This window comes from Diceros bicornis, chromosome 28 (assembly GCF_020826845.1).
Source record: "Diceros bicornis minor isolate mBicDic1 chromosome 28, mDicBic1.mat.cur, whole genome shotgun sequence".
Taxonomy (NCBI): Eukaryota; Metazoa; Chordata; class Mammalia; order Perissodactyla; family Rhinocerotidae; genus Diceros; species Diceros bicornis.
The window spans coordinates 43,621,864-43,646,394 of record NC_080767.1 but is presented as its reverse complement, the minus strand read 5'-3'; the positions used below and the strand labels follow the sequence as shown (position 1 = coordinate 43,646,394).

Sequence of the window (24,531 nt, the reverse complement as noted above, 5' to 3'; positions counted from 1 at the left end):
GGAGCCGGGCTGGGTGAGTCGAGGAAGACAGTGCAGGTGGGTGGCTGTGGGAAAGCAAAGGGCTGCCACTAGGCACCTGAGTGCCGGAAGGAGCAGGGAACGAGGACCAAAGCTCTGCCCGACGATGGGAGCCCAGCAGAGGCACGCCCAGCAGTAGGGGACACCCGGCTTCAGAGGGAAGAAGGATCTTCTAGAAATGAAGAGAGCAATGGGTGCCTCACACTTAACAAAGAGGGAGAGCAGAGCCTGTCCTACAAGGTCATCTGATCCTAGGAGGCAGGGAACCCCTCGCTTTCCCACATTCGTGGCCTGGGTTTCTGTCTTCTCTCCAGAAAACGGCCCTGGGTCAGTCCTAAGGGATGGACCTGCAGGTTACACTGAAGGAGGCAGGGCAGAGTACAAGCCCACACCCGGAGGAGGAGGCACGAGGCCCAGCTGCGCCACACGCCGGAGGAGAAGCGCACAGAGCAGGTGCAGGTGCGACCCCACCGTGCCACAGCACCTGCACAGCCTCCCGTCCTCACCACCACTCTGGGCCCCACAGGGCCCAGGGCCTGCCCCGTGGGTCCCACGACACTTCCAAAGTCCCCTGCAGGCCAGTGAGGGCAGGAGTCCTGAGCTCAGTGGACAGGATGTGAGGCCTGACCCAACCACAGCTCCCCCAGGGCCATCTACGGGTTCCAGGAAATACTCGCTTACACACATGGGAAACACCACAGTTAGAGCAAATCTACTTTATCCCGATTGAGAAGTCCATTCTATCGGGGTGGGTGGGGAGCAGGACGAACTTGCTCCCCAGCCCCTCCCAGCCCTTGCAATGGGGGGAGGATCCCTGAGTCCAACGTGTAAACACCAAGCCGGCCAGGAGCCAAAACGCCCATGAGATCACAGACGCCCGAGACCCTCGGGTCAGGGTACGTTCACAGGCTCTGACACCCCAAGGCCGAGCTGCATCCTGGCCGTCCCCTCAGCTCGTCTCAGAACAGAACATGGGCTCCGGGGACCCACAGCAGCCCCAGGAGGCAACCAGAGGCCCCAGGACCCCCACGAAGCCCCTGTGTCGGGTGACGGGAGGACGTCCAGGTTCCAGGAATGTAAGTCACGATTCGAGTTTCCTCAGGAAGAAGGAAGGAGGCTCTCCCAGGACAGGACCACCTGAATCTCAGCACTGATTTCTTCTGACTTGTTCCTAACAGTGTCCTGATAAGAGCCACAGACAAGGAGCCCAGAGCCAGCGGAGGACCACCTGCTGCCCAGCGGCCACCCCGAGCACCTCATGAGGCCCCCAGACGTCCCGGGCCCGTCACACACCGGCCTCCATCATCAGCCTGGCTTGGAGCACGTCCAGCCAGCTGGGTGGACACCACACGGCCAAGGTCAAAGGAGGTGGATCTCCCAGGGCCAGGTCCTGCTGACAGGCGCCCTCGACGACAGGACGTGTCAGACCCCCGGGCGGTGCCCACTCAGGAGTCATCCCGCCTAGGCAGGGGCCCAGATGGGCAGTGGGTGAGCCTCGGTGTTGAACACGTAGGCGTCCAGGCTGAGCAGGTCCGGGTCGTCAGAGAAGAGCAGGTACAGGTACTTGAGTGTCTCCCCCAGGAAGAAGCTCTCCATCTTGTCCCTGGGCTGCGGACTGCGGGGATCCCGGACGTTGCTGATGGAAGAATAGCCGCCCGAGGGGACCTGCACAAGAGCCGAGGCCACAACGTCACAGCTGCAGGCACAGCTGGCTTCCCACTCCCAGGCTCAGCCCTTGGGAGGGGACCAGCCAGAGGCATAACCCCTGCCTCACTGCACCACGTACAGCCCCAGGAGAGGGTCTGGGGTGGAGGACACCAAGGTCAACAAGGGGACTGGCCGCCCTGGAGCTCAGCCACAGTTCCTCCAGAGACCCCTGGAGATGACAGCTCAAGTGACCAGATGGAAAGCGCCACATCCAGAACTCGGCAGAGGCCTCGCAAAGGCCCTGAGGTCACCCCACGGGTCCAGAACCCACCGCCTCACACACCACAGGGCAAAGGTCTATCTTGGCTCTGCCAGGGCAGGTGGTGGGCCCTGGGCAGGGCATGACATTCTCTGAGCCATGGCGCTGACTGTAAGACAGATGGCCAGGCCTGAGACGGCGGGGGCGGCATTGTGGTCACGGCACCCATCCTGGGGAGCAGTGGTCCCGAGGTCGTCCCTGGGTGGAAAGTGCTGCCCATGCCACACAGAGGGTCAAGGAGGGACACACTCTGTGCACATCAGGCCACTGTAGGGACCCTCTCCACACACACTGGTCCCTCAAGACAGGACTGAGGGACACCCCAGACACCAAGACCCTGGGTCACACGTGCCCTCAACTCTGAGGGAGAGGCTGAGGTGGGGCCCGTGGGGCTGGGGTGGGGCCTCCTCGAGGCCACAGCAGGCCCGCCCCTCCCCGATCCCAGCGCCCTCGCCCGGCCGGTGACCAGCGAGGAGCTGGGGACACTGACGGGCAGCGAGCGTGGCTCACCCGCGTGTACGTGTTGAAGCTCTGCAGGAGCTCCCAGCCCCAGTCCTGGTACTTGCGGTCCCCCGTGAAGCGGTACAGGTAGAACAGGCTCTCCACCGTCTCGGGCCGTAGCAGGTTGTGCCTGTCGGCCGGCTGGGGAGAAGACAGACTCAGGTGAGCCCCCGTGGTGCCCCGACCCAGGCCCTGACCCCGGCCCCAGCTCACCTTGACCTGCACATCCTTTTGGGCCTTCTGGGGGTACAGGTTGAAGTGTACGATTTCGGGGCTCAGCCCTGTCTCCATCTGACGGTTCATCTGGTAGCAGGTGTCCATGAGGGCCCGGGCCAGCTCCATGTGGTCGGCGGGCAGGCCGTGGTGGGCGCCCAGGGCCAGCGTCCCTGGCAGGAAGCACACCAGGTGGTCCTGAAATCAGAGGGTCTCCTCACCACCGCTGAGCCTGAGGCCACACGAGCCTCAACACCGAGTCCAGCGCTATCTCAGGCCTCCCACATCCCCAGGAGCCACCAGGCCTGAGTGGTGTCCTTAACGTCTACAGCGCAGGAGCATGACCAGCGACTGAACTACAGGCCAAGCACTGGAGTCAGTGTGGGCAGGGGAGATGCTGGCAGGAGGACACCCGCCTCCGAGGGAGCAAATGCTGACGCAGGCCGTCCCCGACCCTCTGCCCCATAAACACCAAAGGAGCACGGGCTGCAGGAGGGCGGGGTGGGGCCCTGGGGGAGGTGCCTGTGGCACGACACAGACCTCAGCTCCCCCTGCCATCACGGGGACAGCGTCTACCTGTGACAGCTCACACTCCATCGCCAGAATGTCATTGTTCTCCCCCAAGTCATGGAGCCATGAAGCAACAAGGACAAATGGGTGCGGTGCAAAGTCCCCCCAGGCTCCGCCTGGACCAGGCACGTGCTCACCATCTTGGGGCTGAAGCGGCCATGGGCGAGCTCACCCACAAAGGTGAGCTTCCCGGGTTCGGATTTGCGCAGCAGGTGCCTCTTGATTCCCTCGACGGCTTCAAGGTAGTCTTCCCGTAACCTGTGCAGACCAGCAGGCCCTGTCTGCTCCGGCCAGGCCGGTGCACCGCCCCCAGTTATCCGGGGACAGACGCATAACTGGCAGCTGCCACGCACACACTAGGCCCCGAGGCCTGGCCCTGTCTGGGGCCGCACCACTGAGCCTGGGCGTGGTGGCCTGGGGCAGGGCAGCCCCTTGGGGCAGAGGGCAGGGCCTCCTGCTCCCTCAACAGGGCCTGTTCCTCTTAACCAGCCAAGACCAGCCTCTGTGGAGCCCCAGGACCCAACACGTCCACCTCGGTTGTCTGAACAACCGCCCAGATGGTGAAGCCCTTATCCATGCCCATGGGGGTCAGCCTGGAGCTGCCCCGGGGCTTCTGGTCACAGTCATCCCTGGGCTTGAGACTTTGGGCGATTCCAGTTCCCTTACGAGGGATACTTGTATTTTCCGATCGTACAGAACTGAGGTACAGTTCTCTACCTGGAGAGCGTACGTTTTTAGCGACAGAGTAATAAGAGGAAGGAGGCCCAGGTGTTCCTGGGGAGCGGAGAAGCAGAGCTGCCTCTACCCAGCCTTGAGGAAGACAACTCGGCGGGTGAGCTGGGGCCCCGCGGCCAGACCCGGACCCCCAGCCCTGTGTGGTGCTGACAAGCCACAGACTGCCGTGACCGTCTGGGCCCCGTCTGCTGCAAAAAGCCTGCACATTCCCCACGGAGGGGCCAAGACCTGGCCTGGCAGGGCCACTGATTCTGCCCAGCTTGGGACAAGCAGAGCCTCGGGGAGCCCCAGGGAGCCCGCCCAAGGCAGCAGAAACAGGCCTCACTGCGTCTCCTTCTTCCCGCCCTGGATCCACTGCTTCAGCAGGTACTCATAGTAGCTGTCGGCCCTGGCGCCCAAGGTGAACACTCCCATGTGGGTGAAGAGGCCGCTGTGCGTGTTGATGAACATGGGCACCAGCCCATCCTTCTTCCCAGACAGGGAGTGGATGTGCCTCATCACCTCCTCTGCAGCATCCTGGGGCAGACAAGGGCAGAGTGCGGGTGAGCGGGGGGCGCAGAGCTGCAGGCCAGCTGCAGAGATGGGCTGCATGAGTCCCGCCACCCTCGTGACTGAAGGGTTCCCAGCAGAGGGGAGAGAAGGCCGGTTCTGGCCCACGGCATCCCTCAGCCACCTGCACCTGGCAGGGGTTTCTGAAGAATGGCCCACACCACACAGCAATCAGGTCCCTTCACTCAGATGTGGCCGCCTCGGGCCTGACGACAGGGCTGAATGCGCCCCCTCGACAGTCCAGCCCCCATTAAAAGAGGGCTGGATCTGAGACCACCGCCATGGTCCTCAGGACCTCCTGCCCGGGATGCCACCTGCTTCCACTTCCTGGAGGGAAGGCAGGCACGTCTGGTTCCGAGCCCAGGGTTGCTGCTAGAGACATCAGCTGCCTGGACTCCTGGTCCACCGGGTGAACTCCTATTCGTCCTTCAACACCCAACCAACCTCAGCTCCTCCAAGCTCACCTGTATGGCCCGGGCAGCACCACATGTCTGTTCTCCCAAGGCTGTGTGTACGTTTTATCCCAGGGCTCAGAACCCTGCACCTGACTGATTTCCTGGTCTCTACCCGACACGTCCACCGACACCCATCTACGGCTTCCTCCGAGGCGGGGCCGCTTTATTTCTCTTTGTCTCCAGCAACTGTAGAGACCCGGCAATATGTGGGTGCCTGGCGGATGTCTTAGGAGCAAATGGCAGAAATGCCGAGTTTTGGCATTACAACTCAACAACAGAAAGACGGCTTCTCCAACCAATGAAGAGACCTGAGCACACATGTCTACACAGAAGATAAACAGGCCAACCGGCACATGGAAAGGTGCTGCCCATCATTCACCACTATCAAATCAAATCCTAAATGAGACACCATTACACACCCACTAGGCTGGTTACAATGGAAAAGACGGAAAGAGCAAGTGCTGGCGAGACCCTGGACAAGTGGAACCTTGTGCCCTGTTGGAACCTGTTCACAGGGCTCTATTCTTAACACCCCCGAGTCACAAACCACCGAAACGTTACAGCTGATGAGTGGATAACACGTGTGGCCCATCCACACAACGGGACACTGTGTGGCCGTAAACAGGAGATTCTGACACCTGGATGTGCCTTGAAACCATCACGCTCAGTGACAGAAGCCAGACACACACGGCCCATGTCGTAGGATTTCATTTATGTCAAATGTTCAAGATAGAGAAATCTAGAGAGACAGGCCATTTGTGGGTCCAGGGGTAAAGGCATCGGAGAACAGGAGGATGGGTCCTGCTTTCTTTTTGGGGTGATGAAATAGTTCTGGATTTAGACTAGTGATGGTGGCAGACGTGCGAGTACACGGCAAAGGACATGTGGAAACGAAGAATTTCTTGATATGTGAATTCGCCCTCAATTTAAAAAAAAAAAAGAAGAAAAAACCAATGGAATGGAATACCCAGTTTGGAAGTACCCCCCACGTACTGGAAGTTCACCCAGGAGAACAGCGACACTGCCAAGGGGGACCACGGATCAACACACAGAAACATTTCAGCAACGGGGCAGCAAGTTAGAAAAACTAAACGTGGATCTTGCCTTCACTCCACATACCATACGCCCATCACGTCACACACAGGGTGCCTGCGAGACAGCAACGCCGCTCCCAGCGGTCCACCGAGGACAGACGCCCACCTGAGCCCCACTGCCCGTTCCAGGTGCCACCACAGCGCCAGGGGAGGCCGACGGCCGGGACGACGGCAGTGTCACCAGCACAGAACTGGCTACGAAAATGCCAGCGTCTCACCACATCCAACACCACACAGCCCTAACAGAGGGGGCCTACAGTGCGCTGGCACAGAGGAGGCCCCAAGACATACTGCCAGGTGGACTCAGGGCCACACAGGGCGCTGCATGAGAAGCTGTCAGCTCTGTCAGGGCCCTAAGGACACAGACAGCACCAGGGCAGGGCTGGGGCAGAGGACTCACCCTGTAGCCAATGCCTTCCGTGCCTGTGCACCTGTTACCAATGAGGAAATGGGATTCTCTAAGAAATAATTTTAAAAAAGGACACAGGTCTTGGGCCCAGGGTCAATGTCCACACAAACCTGCACTTACTGCGCTGAGCAGTGAGCGCTCCCACAGGAAACCCCGCTCCAGCCAGAATCCCAGCCCCTCCGTACCTGAAATTTCTTTACTCCCGTGAGACGAGAGAGCTCTCGGAACTCCAGCTGAATGCTCGTCACCTCGGCCACCGTGCTGTCAGAGGTCCAGCGGGGCGGGTGGGCCACTCCAGTGCCGATGTTCACATCGGAGTACGGAATCTTGGAGGGCGTCTGGAACGCAGGCATTAGGCGATTTCCAAAATCTTCCTGATACACAACACAGTGAGGAATCAATGTTTCCTGTCACACAGTGGCCTTTGTTTCACGGTGCAAAGCCGTCACCCATTTTCATCCAGTTGAGTGGAGAGACATGAGTTTGCTGGCTTCATGCGGCCCCAACACTCAACAGCAGCAGAAGTGAGCTGGACTCACTCAGCTCTGAGCGGATTTTCCTGCTGGCTGCGGTGGCAGTAAGCAGTACTGCCTCAGCTCACACCCCCACAGAAACCGAGATGGAAATGAACTGGAGAAGGGAAAATAGGAAACCTCCACCCTCAGGGCCCCTTGAGCAAGGGCATGCTGCTTGAACACCCGAGCCTCATCTCCCTGCAGGGCACCTGCCAGCCCGGTGCCAGGACACTCACGGCTTTCTTCAGGAAGAGGTCGTCCCCAGACAGGTGGTAGGCACTCAGGAGCCCCCCCAGGATGCGGATTGTGCTCTCAAACAGGTTCACGTCCACGTCTTTTTGAAACACTAACTTGTTGGAGACCCACTTCCTGGCTTCTTCAAAATCTGCGACATGAAACAGTAGAGGATCAAGAACAAATAGTCCTGGCATTCCCATCTGATCCAAAGCTCTGGGGCTGCATGCATTCTTGCGCCCATCCTTCTCCCACAGGGTTTCCCTCTCATTGCCTAGTGCAAGGGGGTGAGGCCTATCAACTCCGCAGATGAGGAGCCAGCATGCAGGCCGGGTGAGCCCATGCAGTGTCAGCACGAATGGCCCACAGTCAGAGGCCACCACACAAAGGACCACGTGAGAGATTCAGGGGTAGTCTTCAGCCTATTCACAAAACTTACAACGGTGTTTAAAATATCAATTTAGAAATAACTAAAAACACATAATCCCAATTTAAGTCCATCTGTGTGGCATAAGGAGGCCGTCAGGGAGAGATTCAGGAGCTGGCAACTACATCAGATCACGTGTCACCTCCCGCCATGGAGCCCCGACCGACTGCAACAGAAACACAGGCTGCAAATGGCCCTGGACGCCTGCCCAGGGTCCACGCTCAGCTCTCAGCAGGGGGCGTAGGGGACAGCTGTCCTGAGCGTCCCCGGGGCGCCTGGACGTAAGGTGACAAAGGAACCACCCAGCAGGTCCACTCCACGGTCAGATGTAAACAGCAGTGTGGACTCCCGTGGGTGCGGCTCGCAGCCCTGCCCGAGCGTCACACACAGAGAACTAGCCCATGCTAGGGATCGAGCAGATACCTTTTTTCAGACCCAAAATCCACATGGTGTCCAGGGCATCAATCAGAGTGAGGCCGAGGCCAAACCACTCACTGAAGGACCGGGACACAGGCTTCAGCTCGTCGTGGCCCCAGGCGAACTTGCGGTATCCGGTCCAAGCGTGGCGGAAGGCCTCGATCACGGCCTGCTGGCGCTCGTTCGGGGAGGCTGGAAGGAGGGAAGCAGGTCGTGGGGACCTGGTCCTGGTCAGGGCTCAGACAGAGACCCCCTATGGCCCCAAAGTGAGTGACCCTGACACACGCAACACTGTCTGGGCCCACAGGGCAGCAGTGGACAGCAGGGAAGGTCGGGCACAGCACCGAAGGTCAGATTCTCACACCTGGACACAGCCACCAAGGCAGCGAGGCCTCTGGGGACTGCACACGACAGCTTGGACTCTCGTCCGCCTGGCCTGGGCCCATCCACATCCACCAGGGGCTGGGCAGGTATGACCCTCTGGGGCCGCAGGGAGCACGCTGTGAGCAAAGGCATCTGAGGCAGCAGCCCAGCGTCGTGGATCACGTGGCTGCGTGTGCACTCCGTCCGGGCTTGGGAATGTCAAATGTGATGGGCTGGGGACTCGAGGAGAGCCCCTGATCTCAGAGGTCCCCACGTTCTGCCACAGCAGCTCCAGGTGTCATCAAGGAGGAAACACCGTGGAGCAGATACACTCAGGCCCCTCTGTGGCCTTTCCAGGGCGCCCCCAGGATGATTCGGGGAGACGTCGTCTCTCCACACGTGGGAGGACCACATACAACCACAGGGTTCTGGTGTGGATGAAAACCTGTGTCCACGGCCTCACACACACGTCCTCTCAGTGTGGTGTGACACCTATTGTGTGCACGGCCATGGCTGTGCCATCCAGTCTTAATGCCACAAGATTGCTCAGCGTCCCCCACATGCCTGGCTGCACGTCCTGGCCCTGGGCTCCCTCGTCCTTCCATCAGAGGCACCAGCAGCAGGAAGGAGGGTCACAGCCTGAGCCCCGGACTCAGCTGACCTGGCGCAAGACCCCACACACGAGGCAGATGGCCTTGGCAGGCACTGACCTAATCCCAGTTTCTGTCTGGAATGGGGATCCGAGAGACGGGCTACCTCAAAGGGCACCGTCAGAACAAGGCAGATGGGCTGCACACACCTTACAAGGCAACAGCGCCCAGGAGGCCCTCAACCACTGGTGCCAGAACACAGGGACCCCACAGAGCTGCCCGAACCCGCCAGGCCAGGGGAGACGCTGTGTGTCACATTCCTAGGCCCCTGGTGGCCCAGACACAGGCAGGGACACGAGCTCCCCCGCACACGCACTCCTCCTGTGGCTACAACGTGGGACACGGGACGACGGGCCATCAAGGAGCCACAGGTCATCACCAAAGCTCTAAAGGCCCTGTGACCCCAAGGACCTAGGCCCACCTGGGTGAGGAAGGATGACCAGCATGCAGAGGGACAGCAGCGCTGCACCGCACACCCAGGACAATCTATGCCTGTCTACACGCCCTCTCAGTCAGAATGTCCAGGTAAGGCCCGGGAAGGCTTGGTGGGGCCTTACCTGGTTGGTTCTGAATCCTGGCGGCCTGCGAGGAAGGCTTGGTGGGGGCGTCTGCCTTTCTGGAAGGGAGTTCAGTGCCCTGCTCTGGCTCGATCACTGCTCCCCTCCAGCTTCAAGGAGAGAAGGAAGGGCAGTCAGCCAGCGCAGGACACAGATCCAAATGCCCCGGGGTCACTGCCCAGCTGGGGCTCAGCCTCGCCCTCCATGCGGGAAGGAGGGCTACAAGAAGGCAGGGCCCCGCCCTCAGGATGGGGCACGTATTGTCAGCTTCAAAAGGAAAAGCTCCTTTAGACATCATGCTGGTTCTTTATCTTTGTTTTTCAGAAAAGGAAACACGAAACGGACCAGCCACAGTGGTTCCACATGTTCAGACCCATCTCTGGTGCTCCTCGTACCTAATGATTGTTCTCTGGGTGTTTTCTTCCTGGCGAGCAGCACCCACGGCCTCTTCCCTCCTCTGGGCGTCATCCTGCCTCATGCCCTTCGAGTCTTTACCGGGGGCTCTAATCTGCAGGTTGGGTGGTCCCCGTCGGAAATGCCTTTGAGGCTTCTAGACAAAAATGAGAGTCAGTTATGAAAATAATTCAATGCTTAGGAGCCGCTATTCCTTCTCCATCTGGAACACTCTCCCCAACCAGACCCAACCCCACAGAGCGCTGTGCACTGGCCGAGGAGCACGGCCCCAGAGGAGACCATTTTCATTTTTCTTCACGAAATGCGGATTCAGGAGGAGCTCCTTATGCACAATCTCCTGGCCCTGACCGCACTCATGGAGACTCCACCAACGGGCTAGTGCAGCCCTGGATGACGGGTTGAGCCCCTGGCGCGGGGTATTTCCAAGCTGTCACAGACACTAAAGGTACCCTGAAAGGGTTAGAACCACGTCCTCAAAGAACAATGTCGCAGGCCTGTGCCCCGGGGGCTCCCCCACTTCATCCCCAGAACAAAGCGGGAGACAGGGGGCACCGGGGCCGCTGACAGAGCGCAGGGCTCAGGCGCTCTGTTGACTGCAGCACTCTCCCAGATGGGGCGGCCACCCTCAGCAGAGGGTGTGACGAGGCGGCTCCTCCCGAGGACAGGACGGAGGCCGACTTGCAAGGGAGAAGTCTCTGCTTTTCAGCGTCCACGTAATCCGTGAAGATGTTCTCATTTAAAGATGCCGCCAACTCAGAGCTGGGACCCTTGGCAGAGAGAATGGGGTCTGGCCCTGCCACAGCACCGTCACTGACACAGGTCTCAGGGACAGGCCCAGAGTCCCAGCAGGAGAGGCCCCGCAGCCTCCAGAAGGGCAGTCTCCCCGAGGCCTTGCACCAGAGACGTGCACATTCACTCCTTACCATCCAGCCCCTCCTGGACACCAGAGACTGGATCACAGCAATTCAAGCAGCGGAAACGTGTCTGTCGATAGGGAAACGCGCCACATTCCGCTTCCCTACAGTTATGAGTCAATATGCAAAGAGTGGCCCAAAGAAGTGAAAGAAACGCTTGTCTGCTTTGTGTGTGTGTGTGTGTGTGAGGAAGATCAGCCCTGAGCTAACATCTGCCAATCCTCCTTTTTTTTTTTTGCTGAGGAAGAATGGCCCTGGGCTAACAACCGTGCCCATCTTCCTCCACTTTATATGGGACGCTGCCTCAGCATGGCCTGACAAGCTGTGCGTCGGTGCGCGCCCGGGATCCGAACCCCGGGCCGCTGCAGCGGAGCACGCGCACTTAACCGCTATGCCCCGGGGCCGGCCTCACGCTTGAAAACTCCCTTCTCTACACACTGATGGAGAGTGAGAGTCTGGAAAGCGGCCTCCTGTCTCTCCCCAGGGCAGCCCTGCACGGTGGAGCCCGCACTGGGCCCAGGATCCTCTCCCGGGGCAGGCTTGGCCCACGTCGACACCCTAACTAGCGACACAGGGCGTCCCCAGGTGCAGGGCACCTGGTTCTCAAAGGCATTCTCCCCAGAACCAGCTCTCTGTGGAGGGCATGTTTCTTGCTCCCCTGGCTGCCTCCTGACCACCCTCTAGTCTCCACTACCCCTCTCCTCCTCCCCATCCCAATGGTAAGGGTGGGGGCACCCCAGGACCAGGCCCTTCCTCCACCCTTTCTAGACGACACAACCCTGTACCCGGGGACTCTCAAACCTGTCTCCCGTGCCCAGACTCTGATCCTGACTCCACGACCTGTGCACGTCCCTTTGGGGCCCCCAGGCACCCTGAACTGGGCAGGTCCACAACGGAGGCCTGCATGGCCCCAACGAGGTCCTGCCTGGCCTCTGCTGGCCCTTCCCCTGGGCACCCTCCTTCCCCTTCTCATGGCTGAAGTCCTGCCCAGCCATTCTCCTGTCGCGCACTCTCCCCATGGTCCAGGCAGCTCAGTTCTCCTGCCTCCTGCCCTCCACTCCTGATGCTCCACACGTCTCCACCAGGCAGCCAGAGAATCTTCATGGTGAAAATCTCCAACACTCCGACTCCCAATCTTCCCGTGTGTGTGCCACTGAAACCTCCAGTGCTGCCCACACCCCAGGAGGACCCGCAAGACCTGGTCTGGACTGAGCCCAGTCCCCTTCCCCAGCCAAGCCCACTGCCCGGGGCCGTTTCCCTCCCTTCAAGCCCTGCTCTCCGGACTCTATACAGAGCCAGCAACTCCTCTGCCTTCAGAGTGCAATTCAGTGTCTGTCCTCAGAGGGGCTTCCCTGACTGGAGGACCCGCTCCAGCCTTATCTCCCAGGGTGTCTGCTCTCTTCCTTGTAGGATGTGCAGCACGGGCCACCTGCCTGCTCCTGTGTGTTGCTGGTGTCTCGCCTGCCTCTCCCGCCAGCCTGTAGCTCTGAGAGAGAAGGGGCGGGTCTGTCTGTTCGTCACCTAACACAGGATCCGGCACACAGCAGGTGTTCAAACAAAAAGGAACGAAAGAATATTCCTCCTCCTTTCCCCAAATATTGTCCAACCAGCCCAGAATAAGGAGTGTGAGGTTAAAACATCAAACAAATGGGAAGAAAAAGAATTCTTACCCATCTGTTTGAAATACCATGTATGTTTTGAAGTGCTTCTGGAACTGACCCGTTACAACTCCACATATTTTATTGAAAGTACCTTAGGTAAGAACCCCGGGAAGTGTTCTGGGTTAACATCTGCCTTCTGAGGAGCTGGTAAGACTGGTGGATTTGCTGGTCTCATCTTCTGCTCTTCCGCTGACCTGCCATTCGGGGCTAAACAAGAGAATCTCATGCATCTCAAATATGCCACGAGGCCTAGAGGAGAGGCATGGTGGGCCGTAGATACGTCTAGACAGGTGTGATTCCTTATAAGAGGACATCAGGAGACCTCAGAAGTCATTTAAGTGATTCAAGAATGGCCAAAGACAAAGGAAATCATGAACAAAATGAAAAGACAACCAACCAACTGGGAAAAAATATTTGCAAATCATATGTCAGAGAAGGGGTTACTTTCCAAATATATAAAGAACTCGTACAACTCAACAACAAAAAGACAAACAACTCGATCAAAAAATGGGCAGAGCATATGAACAGACATTTTTCTAAAGAAGATACACAGACGGCCAACAGGCACATGAAAAGATGTTCAACATTAGTGATCACATCACATTAGTGATGTTCAACATCACTAATTATCAGGGAAACGCAAATCAAAACTACAATGAGATATCACCTTACACCCATCAGAAGGGGTATAATTAACAAGACGAGAAATAATAAGAATTGGAGAGAATGTGGAGAAAAGGGAACTCTCATACACTGCTAGTGGGAATGCAAACTGGTGCATCACTATGGAAAACAGTACAGGGATTTCTCAAAAAATTAAAAATAGAAATACCATACGATCCAGCTATCCCAGTACTGAGTATTTATCCAAAGAACATGAAATCAACAAAACAAAGAGATATATGCACCCTTCTGTTCACTGCAGCATTATTCACAATAGCCAAGATGTGGAAGCAACCCAAATGCCCATCAATTGAAAAATGGATAAAGAAGATGTAATATATATATACAATAGAATACTATTCAGTCATAAAAAAAAAAAAATCGTCCCATTTGCAACATCACAGATGGACCTTGAAAGTATTAGGCTAAGCGAAAGCAAAATAAGACAGACAGAAAAACACAAACACTGTACGATTTCACTCATATGTGGAATATAAACAAACACATGGATAAAGAGAACAGATTAGTGGTGACCAGAGGGGAAGGGAGAGTGGGGCAAAACGGGTTAAGGGGCACACATGTATGGTGACGGATAAAAACTAGACTATTGGTGGAAAGCAGGATGCAGTCTACACAGAAACTGTCATACGATATCATACACCTGAAATTACACAACCTTATAAACCAATATGATCTCAAAAAAAACAATGACCAAAGAGAATGAAAGCTTTTAAGAGCACTTGGTAATTTTGTCCTCATCCCCAAGCCACAACCCAAAACACTGGGCCTTAATGTTCCATTCCAGGAAGTACAAATGGTGGCAAACAGGCCATCTACTTGAGCGACCTGGGGCAGCTCTTTAGCTTTCCTCCTAAAGAAGCGATCTTAGAGAAATTCAGGATTCTTACATCCTCAGCAGAACTCTGCCCAGTCCTTTCCAAACACACGGAAACACGTGTTATGAAATTCATGGAATGCCTGTAGGCTGAGCATTCAACCTCGGGACTGGATTTCTCTGTAGACGCAGAGGAGGGAGGCGCCAGGACTGACACCAGACCCGTAGGAAGCATCAGACAGCGCCAGTTAACATCCACGTCCTAGCTAGGTGGTTACAACAGGACGCTTCCTTCTAGCTGGATTTCTGCCAATCCGCTGACATTTACGCCTCCTGGAGGCAGTTAAGGTAGACTGCAAGACGTCCTGCCTGTCAACCCTCAACGACCCGCACCCATCATGTTACGCCACACGAGTAGCTGATACCTTTCCACGGGTCAGCCACGCTGATGTAGGACAGGAGCCCGCAGAGCACCAGAAACGCGAGGAGGAAGAGGATCACGTTCCGCTGTAATCTCGACAGTTGCTTCCATTTCTGAGGGAGGCACAGAGAATGACACTTTTTACTGAAAATAACGCAACTGGAAATCTCTCCAGCTGCTACAGACTCAGCGAGGACGATGAGTAATTCCGAAGGTGCAGCGTTGAGTTCTACTGTTTCTGAACTTTGTTCTCTCTCGGCAGGGATTAGGGCTGGGACGACACTCCAGCGACATAATGCACGGGCACACGTAAGATGAAGTAAAAACAGACGCGGAAACCATTTGTGTCCCGTTGCATGGGCAGTGGACGAAGACTCCCGCAGCTCGCGGGTTCCGGCTGAGACACCCAGCTGGGCCTTGCGTCTGCCCAGACGTGGTGTCCCGACACCCTGCAGCCGGGGACCACCAGGAACACACCAGTGGTTCAGCCGGGTGGGCCCAGTCTTTTCCACACCGAGGGAGAACGAACGTTCCACTCAACACGGAGACGGCGGAGGCGCGCCGAGACCTGCCGGCCCGGCCTCTCCCCCAGACCCTCCCCGCGCCTCCCCGCAGGGCTGGGCCGCGACGAGACGGCTGCGGGCGGCCGCCCTCCGCTTCCCGGCGCGCGGCGGGACGGGGCAGAGGACCCGCGGGCACGACCCTCACCCTCCAGCACGAGCGCCGCCGCCAGGTCTTGCTGCCGTCGTAGCCCTGCCCGGGGCTCAGCGTCACCGAGATGAAGTCCCGAGGCGGCGCCGGCGGCGCCGGCGGATACATGACAGCGGCAGAGGCGGCCCAAGGGATCCCGCCCAGTGGCCGCGTCAGGAAGCCGGGCGCTGAGAAGGACCGAGGACTCCGCTGCTCGGATAGCCTCGGGCAGCCATCGCCGCGCCGACCACACCACGCCCATCGCGCTGCGCGCCGATGCGCCTGCGCCGAGCCTTACAAACCCCACTGCGCCTGCGCACGCTCTCGCTGCGACCTGCGTGAGGGTATACGGCCTACGGCTCCTGCGTAGGTGCGCTCTCGCGCCTGCGCGGTGACCTTACACCTTGCGGCGCTTGCGTATGCTGGCGCCCGCGCGTATATCAGCGGAAAGCGGCGGTGGCCTGGACTTGAGAGGGTTCTGGCTTTCGCACGGCCCCGGGTCCCGGTTCCCCGTGGTGGCCCCGCTGCGCCCCCGGCCGCGACTTCCCCGACGGGCGGTGGTCAGTGAGGACCGGCCGGCCTCCCCGCCATGCAGGCCGGGGGCCCCTGCTCCTGGACCCGCGGGGCTGGCGGGGGCGGGCGGCCCGCTGGACTGTCCGCGCCGCCCGCGCGGGGTGGGAGGCGGCGGCTCTCGGGCTCCTCGTCCCGCCCCCGAGCCTTCGGGGTGCCCGAGGCGTCGCCGCGCTGTGCTGTGCGCGCGTTTTTCCTCCGCAGAAGCGGGGCGCACCGCGGCCCCGCACGGCGAGGTCGGCCCGGCTCTTGCCCTGCCGGACCTCAAGCTCGGCCCCTCCCTGCGGCTTTCCAGGCCAGGCTGCCCACTGCCCCTGGGGGGAGCCCGCTGCCTCCTGCGGTCCTGGCTGCAGCATTTCTGGGTGTCCGGAGGGCTCCCCAGTGTGCGCGCCCCCTGCTCAGCGCCTCGCTTGTCTGAACCGACTCCGGGAAGCCCCTTCCGCTCTCCTGCCCCTTGCCCTCCTCGGGTAGTCCCAGCGATGCCCTCAGGCGTCCCTCCCTGCACAGCCTGTTCCCAGGGAAATGGTGGCACCTGGAGGATGCAGGTGCAGGAGGACTAGTCCCCAGGCTTTCAGACTGAGAGCGCCGAGGCCGCCCCGGCGTAGCTGGGTCAAGAGGCAGGTTCTGGGCCCACCCCCAGGGTGCCTGACCCACTAGGTTGTCTCAGGCCCCCCTGAGACCCTGGAGAAGAGCTGGACGGGAGCACGAGGAAATTCCTGGGCAGCCCAGAGCGGGTTCGCCCGTATGGGCTCTTGGTCCCAAAGGGCCCCCACTGGGCTCCAGCCCTCGGATGGACCAGAGCTGTGAACACCTGGTGCTGTTCCCAGCACACACGTGCTCGTCAGAAACCGCACTCCCAGGCGGTCAATCACAACACGTTGTGTTTATTGGAAATCCCCCACCTCCTGTGGAAGATCAGGAGTTTGGCAATCTTTCAAAACTCAGTTGTTTCATTAGCGGGAGTCTGGGGTCGGAGATGGGGTGACCATAAATGTAGCATGAGGGAGGTCTCTGTGGTGACGGGACACCTGCCTCTTGAGAGCAGAGCAGGCGCAGGAATCCACACCTGTGGTTAGCCACTTAGAGCAGCACCAGCCTCTCCTGGTCTGCCGGGTCCTGTGACCACGTGAGGTGAAAACACTGCAGGAAACTGTGAAGGGTCCCCAGGACCTCTCCCTGCTATGTTTGACACTTCATGTGAAGGTATAGTTATCTGAAAATAAAGTTTTTAAAAAGCGAGCTGTTTCAGCCGTTTACCCAGCTAACTCGACTTGTGTAGAGAAGAGCTCGTGCAGTTAGAGCAGTGAGGAGCCGCTGTGGGCAGGACCTGGACCCGGGCCTCCTCCTTGGCCGACCCCCCTCTGCCCCTGGCCCTCTGCTTGCCTGTAGAGCAGCTGAGAGAAGGATCCTAAGGCACATGGTTTGAATCTGAGGTTTGCACAAGACTGGCAGAGCCTAGGCGTGACCCTGGCCCTGCCGTCATGCCCGGGTCAGGATGCATGGGCACAGCTACCGTCCACCCCAAGCCACTGGAGTCATCAGCTGCGTCTGAACCCACCACCCAGATAACGTCCTTGCCTTGGGGACACCAGGGGTTCCACGCATGGGCTGCGGGCTGCAGCAGAGAGGGAAGGGGGTTGGTGACCCGGTGGGGCAGTAGGCTGCATTAATGCTGCTCCTCACATCACGGGGAGAGGTGGTGCCGCTGCATTGGTTTTCAGAGGGGAGAGCAGGTGCCGGGGCCCAGACAGCAAAGCCAGAGGCAAAAGCCCAGGGCCAGCTGGTTTCCTCCAGCCTCGGCCAGGCTGCAGGGAGGGGGCCATGGCCCCAAATATGGAGGCTGTGTCCCCCCCCCCCCACCAGAGCCGGGGAGGAGGGGGAGCACCAACAGCTGTCAGAAGCTCCTGGTGGGCCGGGCAAGGGATGGCGCCCCCCACCTGGTAAATTCGAGATTAATCACCCACCGCAGGAGGCCGCCACTGGTCCTGGGGGAAGCACATAAAATTCAGCAGCTTAAACCAGCCACTGACGTGACGGAGGCTGAGGCTTTGGAGAGGAATTGAGAGAATTCGGTCTCAGGTGTGCAGGCCGAGCTTCTCTGAGAGCCGGCTCTCCCTGAGCGACCAGCCTTTATGGGTAGGGGTCGGGCCCCTTCTGCTGTGGGCCTCAGCTGGGCAGGCTGGGCTGTGTTAGTAGTTCAGCTGCCAGGGAGGGAGGGGGCAGCCTCTGTGAACACGTCACCCTGGGAGAGAAGAACACTGTCCCCTTCTCTCGTTCCCTCATCTGTACATCTGCAGAGATGCTTCTCCGTGTGGCTGGGGCTCCTTCTCACCATGCAGATGTGCATGTGGGGCAGAGGAGCCGCCTTCCCATCACCTCTCAGCTCAGACAGCAGAAGCAGGGCGCGCTGCTCTCACCCGCTGACGCCACACCTCCGTTGGGCCCCTCCCCACAGCCTCCTCTCAGCCCCACTGTCCAAGGTCCTGAGTCCCTCTGCCTCCTCCTCGGACCCCAAAGCCAGGAGCGAAGCCCAAGATCCTGAGTTGGCCGACAGCAGGCCTGGCGTCCCTTGTGTCCATGGAAACGGGTGACAGGAGAGGTCCCACCCTCCTGGAGTAAACCAGCACGCTTCCTTCTGTGTTCCACAGGCCGGAAAGGCACAGCAGCCTGCTTTCCTACCCAGAGCCCCAGGTCAGGCCCCATCTTCACCCCTGGAGACCCTGGGTTTGCAGGTGTGGGAGGGAGTCAGGGCTGCAGCGCCCTGGCCCGCTTCTCGTCCAGGATGAGCGGGGACTGGAACTCCCGCCCTCGCAGGTACACCTCCAGACCCTGGAAACAGGCAAGCCACGATGGCCAAGTGTTCCCCGCTCAGCACCCCCGAGCGGGGTCCCAATTCTGCCCGGAGCCAGGGAAGGGCAGAGCCAGAGAGGCTTCCAGAAACAAGGGTCGAATGTCTCCTAAAGACCACAGGCCAGCATGAGCCCTCCCAGCAAACTCAGGCCAAAACTTACCAGACAAGGGAAGGGGCCAACATTCCTCTCAGCAAGGCTCCCACAGAAGCCTGACTCCCCAAACCCCAGACTCAGACCTGGCCTGGCTGGTCCTCTCCACCCCTCCCAGGACCTGTGACGGCCTCTTGACACCTCACCCCACCCCGGGACCCAGAAGGTCCTCTGCAACTTAAGGGACTATTTACCCCACTAGTAAACTGAGACAGAGCTTGACTTCCCACCCATGCACCCACCTCCCCCAGACAATCTTCCTCTGATCATGCAAACCCCACCCCAGAAAGGCCTCACACGGGCGGGGGGCTCTCACCTCTCCAGAGTAGGACACCAACGGCGAGATCTCACAGATGGCCAGAGGCTCTCTGCTGCCAGGCAGGCTGGGGGAGCCCACTTGTCAGCATCTGCTCAGGGGTGCGCACCCCGGGGCCCTCTCCCAGCACCACCGTCATGGGAGCTGGCCCTCCTCGCCTGGCCCAGCAGGCTGATAACCCCACCCAGCCCCTGCAGCCCCTAACTCAGCAATGCCTCTTCCTGCCGACACCCAGAGCCCTGAGCAAACTGCTCCTGTCTGAGTGACAGGCCCTGATCTGAGCTGGACACCCGCTCCTGCCAAGCATCCTGCACAGATCTGGGCAGCCAGATCTAGGGGCAGCCATGGACAACCAGGGAGTTTGAAACCTGATGTCAACCTGCCTTGCTGTTTTCTCAATGTCATGCCTGGGTCTTGGTTTCAAAGCTTATGAATGAACCGGAAAGGGCTGCAGTCCCCCACCTCCCCCAGGGCCTTGAGCAGACCTCAAGAGCTTGGGCCAAAAGGCTGCAGTGACAGTCACCATATGGCCAGGCTGGGCACATAGCCACCTGCGTTCAGTGTGGGGCAGAGGCGGAAACCCCCCCTCGCCCCGCCCCCAGCTCAGACAGCAGCAAAGCCAGAGGGGCCCTGGGGCTGAGGGTGGGGCCCTGATTCCCTTGCCCTTTGGGCAGCACGCTGGGGCCCACACTCACCTGGGCAGCTCGGGGAGCCGGGCTCCATGTTCGTCCAGAAAGTGGGCCCCCGCCTGCAGGGCCCACTGGTAGTGCTGAGCAAGCAGGGCCCGCCGGGCTGTGGAGGGGTTGTCCCTGTCTGCCGAGTCAGAGTTCTTCAGGGGGGAGAACTCCTCCTCCCGCAGCACTTCAAAAGCCACGAAGTTCCTGGTGGAGAAAAGAGCTGGTGACCCAATGTCCTGGCCCAGAAACCCTCGTGCTGGGCAGGTGAAGGCCAGGCCAGGTTACAGTGACTAAGCGGGGTCTGCTCTGGGAGCAGCAGGCCTGGGGAGGGCCCCACAGGCACACTGAGCCTTTCTCCTGAGCCCTCTCTTTTATTCCCACCAGCCAAACCCCCAGACCCTGGGACCCCAGAGTGAAGGCCAAACACCCTGAGAGCTCCCAGCAACCTGGCCTGGAAACAGCCTCCTGACCCCAGGCGAGGGGCAGATGGAGGGCTCAGGAGGGGGCACGGTGACCCCCAAAGTCCACAGCCCCAGGGACTTCCACTGCACCACATGTTCCTTGTGCTCCCATCCCTGGGGGTGCTTCCTTTGGCCTTCTCCCCCTGAGACCTGCCCTGCAGCCCCCCAGCTCCCCACTGCGAAGGGGCACTCCCAGCCCTCCCCAACACACCCCCCAGCCTCCACTTCCCTGCCCAACTGGGCCTCAGAACCCACCACCAAAACAGGAAGAGAGAAGGAAAAAAATAATGACTTCTGCCACTAACTTAGCAAACTGGAACACATCAAACACAAACTTCTCCATCTTTATCCCGTTCGGTTTTAGCGGCTTTACCGGATTTCCCTTCTCGTCCACGTATGGGACCTTCTTCACAGCCACGTGTGGCTTCAGCAAGGGCTCAAACTCCCTGAGAGGACAGGTGGACAAGGGGAAGAAGGACACAATTTAGAAATGACACCGGCGGGAACCCCATCCCTGCCTTTCAGCTTGCCCGGCCAGGTGGGGCGGGCCGGCAGGTGGACACCGCAGAGCACGGGAGCAGTGGAGCTGAGCCCAATCTCTGGGAGGGCACAGGCGCCCTCCCGCACTCCCTGGCCTGAGACCCAGGCACCTTCAGCCACATTCCTGCCCAGGCAAAATGGCTACCGGGGAGCCATGGGCGGAGGTGGTCTCCGCGGGGAACGGGCCGCGCCACAGGAGGAGGAGCAGGCCATCTCGGCCGTGGAACCTCACACCAGCTGCGGGGGCTCTCTGGTGCCTCCTGCTTTTTTAAATGCGAGAACCTTTCTCCACCCCAACCCAAGAGCAGGCTCCTGACCACAGCCCCACCGGGTTCAGGTCAGCCTCCAGTCACTGTGGCTTGGCTGGCCCCACCGGCCTTGGTCAGCCTTCGTGGCCACCTGCTACACACACCTGGTGACCATCTGGAGAAAGTCTCGCGTGAAGAAGTGGTTACAGATGTTGCCTGCGTTGTAGAGCAGGCCCCCGTCCGGCGCACGAAGCTCCGCAATCTCGGGGCTGATCTCGCTGTACTCCAACACCTGGAGGACACCGTCCACCTGGCACACCACGCCCACAGGCTCCTCAGGGTACGCCTTTTCCACCACCTGCAGCCACGAGGGGACAGGAAGCCTGGGTGGGGCCGCGCTGGGAAGACGGGGCGGGGCAAGGCGGCCCGGGGGCGGGGCTCGTAGAGGGGCGGGGCAAGGCGCGCTCACCTTGGCGCCACAGTCCGCGCGCCGCATCACACAGAAGCCTATGAAGAGGGGGTCGGCGAGCCGCACCAAGATGTTGTCCACGCAGTACACGTGCACAAATTCCACTCCTCGGCGCTCCATGTCCTCTAGGATCCGGTGGTCCGCCAGCGCGCGGTACAGTCCCCCGTTGCCGTCTGCAGGGGCAGAAAGGGACATGCTCTTGGCAGGGCTCCGCCGGGCCTCAGCTGGCTAGTCCAGGGCATGCTGGAGGCAGGGGGTGCCCCTCGGGGCTGGACCTTGTGCCTGAGACAGCTATCACTTTCCAAGTAGTCCTGAGGTTGTTCCACGTGACAGATGGGAATCAAGGCCCAGAGAGAGGAGGCCACTGCCCAGGACCGCACAGCCTGTGGGCAGCACATTCTGGCCTCTGTCTCAGTCCTCCTGACCCCTGGCTAGCTACACATTCTAAGCCAGGTGGTCCCCCCCGTTTCTGGGTGGGGTGTACCTGGGGCCATGGCAACCTTGTCTTTCCGCTCCAGGATGGCCCTGCCATCAAAGGTCACGGCAGGCAGCATGCGCTGCTCAAACATGACCACATTGTCGGGGTCCAGCTGGAAGAAGTCATTCTCCTTGAAGAACTCGGCCGTGGGCCCCAGCGTGAACTCACTCGTCATGATGTACCTGCAAGGGGAGGCAAGGCTGAGCCGGCCTTTCTGGGGGCCTGGCAACTCTGGCCGCTGGGGCTCTGACAGGGACTGCCATCAGGGTCCAGCCTAGGGCCAGGGTCAGGCCTCAGCCTGGGTGGGTGCTGGGCTCTGTCCAGGGCTGTGCTGGGGTTGGGGTTCAAGTCTTGGGTGGGGCAGGGCTGGGCTACACGGGGGGGATCACTCGAGGGCCAAGGTAATGCAGAGAGGGCACACCAGGGCACAGTGCAGCGGGTCCCGTGGCACTCGCCAGCCAGCTGCTCCACCCGCCGAATCCGCTCTGCCTGCAGCTGATAGAGGGTCTTCTGGCTGGGCAGGCCCACCTGATACATGCCCTTGGGGTAGGTCACGCCCAGACGAGTGCCCTGCCCGCCAGCCAGCAGCAGCACGGCCACCTTGTTCAGGGCGATCTGGTGGAAACCTGAGGGCATGGGGCGCCATGAGGGGGTGCCTGGGGCCTGCCACACGACCACCCCTTCACTTTAGAGCAAGCCAAACTTGTGCCCGGGGCTCAGAGACTCCTGACAGCCACAGGACAAAAACTTCCAGATAACATTCTGATCTCATCTGGGCGAGGGCCCTACCCAAACCTAACCTTGCCCCGACCCTTCTGGGTTTCTGATGACATCCTCCTGGATTCATTTCCAACCCGGGTCCTTCACAGGGAACACCGGGTCGGCCTGGTCAGAGCTGCACAGCTGGGGCCCGGGGCAGGCTCCCCTCCAAGAGACTAGGGGTGCACCTGCGCCGGCGCTGGTGTGAAGTGTGTGAAAAGCAAGTGTGCAAGGGGTCCCCTGCTGTCAATACGCCTGCGGGCTGGGCAGCTGGCCATCCAGGTGTGCGCATGCACAAAGCACCCTCCCGAGGGAATGCGGCCCAGTGGCGGCCGCCAGCTTGGCAGCGGTCGGGGGCTCCACACCGCAGTCGCGAGCTGGTACGTGTGAGAGGAGAGGAGACTTCACAAAGAAACAAGGCAAACCGAATTTCTCCCCGCACAACCTCCCCTCTCCCCCGTCTCTACGGTCAAGGCCCCTTCCGGCCGGCCAGGGGCGCCCCGCCGCCGGGACCCCTGCCCCGCCTACCTTCCTCCTCCCAGAGCCGCCGCGTTTCGGGGTCGCCCCGGCTCGCGCTGCCCACGCGCTCGCGGGGCAGGGGCCGCAGGCGCGCGGCCAGGTCGGGCGGCGGGCCCGGGGGTCGTGCGCAGGCCGCGGCCGCGCTCAGGCAGTGCTCGCGCAGCGCCTCGGGCTCTAGCGGCTCCAGCTCGGCCAGCAGTGCGGCGCGCGGCCCCGGCGCCAGCTCGGCGCAGAAGCGCAGGAGGTGCTCCTGGCCGGCGCGCTGCAGCCGGGCGCGCACGTCCCGCTCCGAGGCCATATCGCCGCCGCCGCCGCCGGCCGCGTTGGCAACTCGTGACCCGCGCTCCGACCAGCGTCACGGGACACGACGGGCGGTGCCGACCCCAGCGGGGCGGGCCCGGGGCGCCTCGCTTCGACCCCGCCCCGGCCCCGCCCCGGCGCCTGTCGGTCCCTCGCCTGCAGGGCCTCGGCCCCCTCGGCCCCTCCTCCGCCACGCCCCCGAGATCCCCGCCCCGCTCCCGCCCCTCACTCCGCCCCCGCCCGCTCAGTGGCCCCGGGCGAACCGCTGGGGTCGCGCCAGCCACAGTGGGCGGAGGAGCCGGACCCGGCGCTAGGGACTCCTGAGGCGTACGGGCCCGGGATGCTCCGAGTCGGAGAGCCCCCAAGAGATTCTGCGACCACCTGACCCCGGGCGCACTTCAGTTCTAATCCACCCCCCTCTCTGCCCACAGCCCTGGGCGGCGGGGGCACCCGAGGAGGAGGCTGGGATCTGTCCCTGCTCGTGGCCATGTGTGCATTTACCAAGACGCATGGCGGCAGGGACAACAGTCCAGGGGCTCAATGAAGAGACAGAGTCAGAGCTGGGCCGGTCTGGGAAGGATAGACCCATCAGCAGGGCCGTCTGGACGTCACTAAAGCTCCCCCAGAAGGCCACCCTGCATCCTTGGGGGCTCCATGCTTCGCATCCCTCCTCCTTCCCATTGCCGTGTGACCAGAACCGCTCAGCAGCGGCCCCTCACCCCTGCTTTGTTATTTTAACTATCAGGCTTTAAAATATCCTGCTGCTTATAAACTCCCTTGTGAAAAGCATAAAAGGGTAGTTTCCACCATTTGGGGACAACACTTTCTTTTAGAAACGAGTTTAAAGTCTAAAAGTAATATATGCACAGGCTTAAAACAAATTCAAACAGTGCTTTAGGACCCGAAATGAAAAGGAACATC

General features: G+C 60.2%; 2 protein-coding genes across 2 annotated transcripts; both read right to left on the bottom strand.

Annotated features, from left to right (window-relative positions):
• Positions 1-709: 709 nt before the first annotated feature.
• On the bottom strand, positions 710-18,544 carry MAN1B1 (mannosidase alpha class 1B member 1). Its single transcript, XM_058524703.1, has 15 exons — positions 18,521-18,544; positions 15,689-16,373; positions 15,290-15,564; positions 14,586-14,694; positions 12,754-12,869; positions 10,069-10,223; positions 9,674-9,783; positions 8,110-8,295; positions 7,262-7,410; positions 6,696-6,884; positions 4,329-4,519; positions 3,406-3,526; positions 2,699-2,896; positions 2,495-2,626; positions 710-1,683 (listed from the first exon to the last, which is right to left on the bottom strand). Exons 1-15 carry the CDS (start codon positions 18,542-18,544, stop codon positions 1,480-1,482), a joined length of 2,844 nt encoding a protein of 947 aa, XP_058380686.1. The 3' UTR covers positions 710-1,479.
• On the bottom strand, positions 16,709-23,623 carry UAP1L1 (UDP-N-acetylglucosamine pyrophosphorylase 1 like 1). Its single transcript, XM_058524570.1, has 9 exons — positions 23,320-23,623; positions 22,454-22,658; positions 22,039-22,214; positions 21,555-21,727; positions 21,250-21,443; positions 20,603-20,743; positions 19,855-20,040; positions 19,160-19,226; positions 16,709-18,670 (listed from the first exon to the last, which is right to left on the bottom strand). The coding sequence occupies exons 1-9, from the start codon at positions 23,606-23,608 to the stop codon at positions 18,587-18,589; spliced, it is 1,515 nt and encodes a 504-aa protein (XP_058380553.1). The 5' UTR covers positions 23,609-23,623; the 3' UTR covers positions 16,709-18,586.
• Positions 23,624-24,531: the final 908 nt, after the last annotated feature.

What these genes read in the sequence shown, in the direction of transcription:
- UAP1L1 (XM_058524570.1), bottom strand. Translation starts at nt 23,608, where the DNA reads ATGGCCTCGGAGCGGGACGTGCGCGCCCGGCTGCAGCGCGCCGGCCAG. An exon ending in CAAGGTTGCCATGGCCCCAG is followed by an intron (nt 21,728 to 22,038) that starts GTACACCCCACC and finishes CTGCCCCTGCAG; the next exon opens with ACGGCAACGGGGGACTGTAC. An exon ending in TGGTGTCCTACTCTGGAGAG is followed by an intron (nt 18,671 to 19,159) that starts GTGAGAGCCCCC and finishes GCCTGTTTCCAG; the next exon opens with GGTCTGGAGGTGTACCTGCG.
- MAN1B1 (XM_058524703.1), bottom strand. Translation starts at nt 18,544, where the DNA reads ATGGGGCCTGACCTGGGGCTCTGG. An exon ending in TCCCGGGGTTCTTACCTAAG is followed by an intron (nt 10,224 to 12,753) that starts GTACTTTCAATA and finishes ATTTTTGTCTAG; the next exon opens with AAGCCTCAAAGGCATTTCCG. An exon ending in GCTTCAACACGTACACGCGG is followed by an intron (nt 1,684 to 2,494) that starts GTGAGCCACGCT and finishes GCTCTTGTGCAG; the next exon opens with GTCCCCTCGGGCGGCTATTC.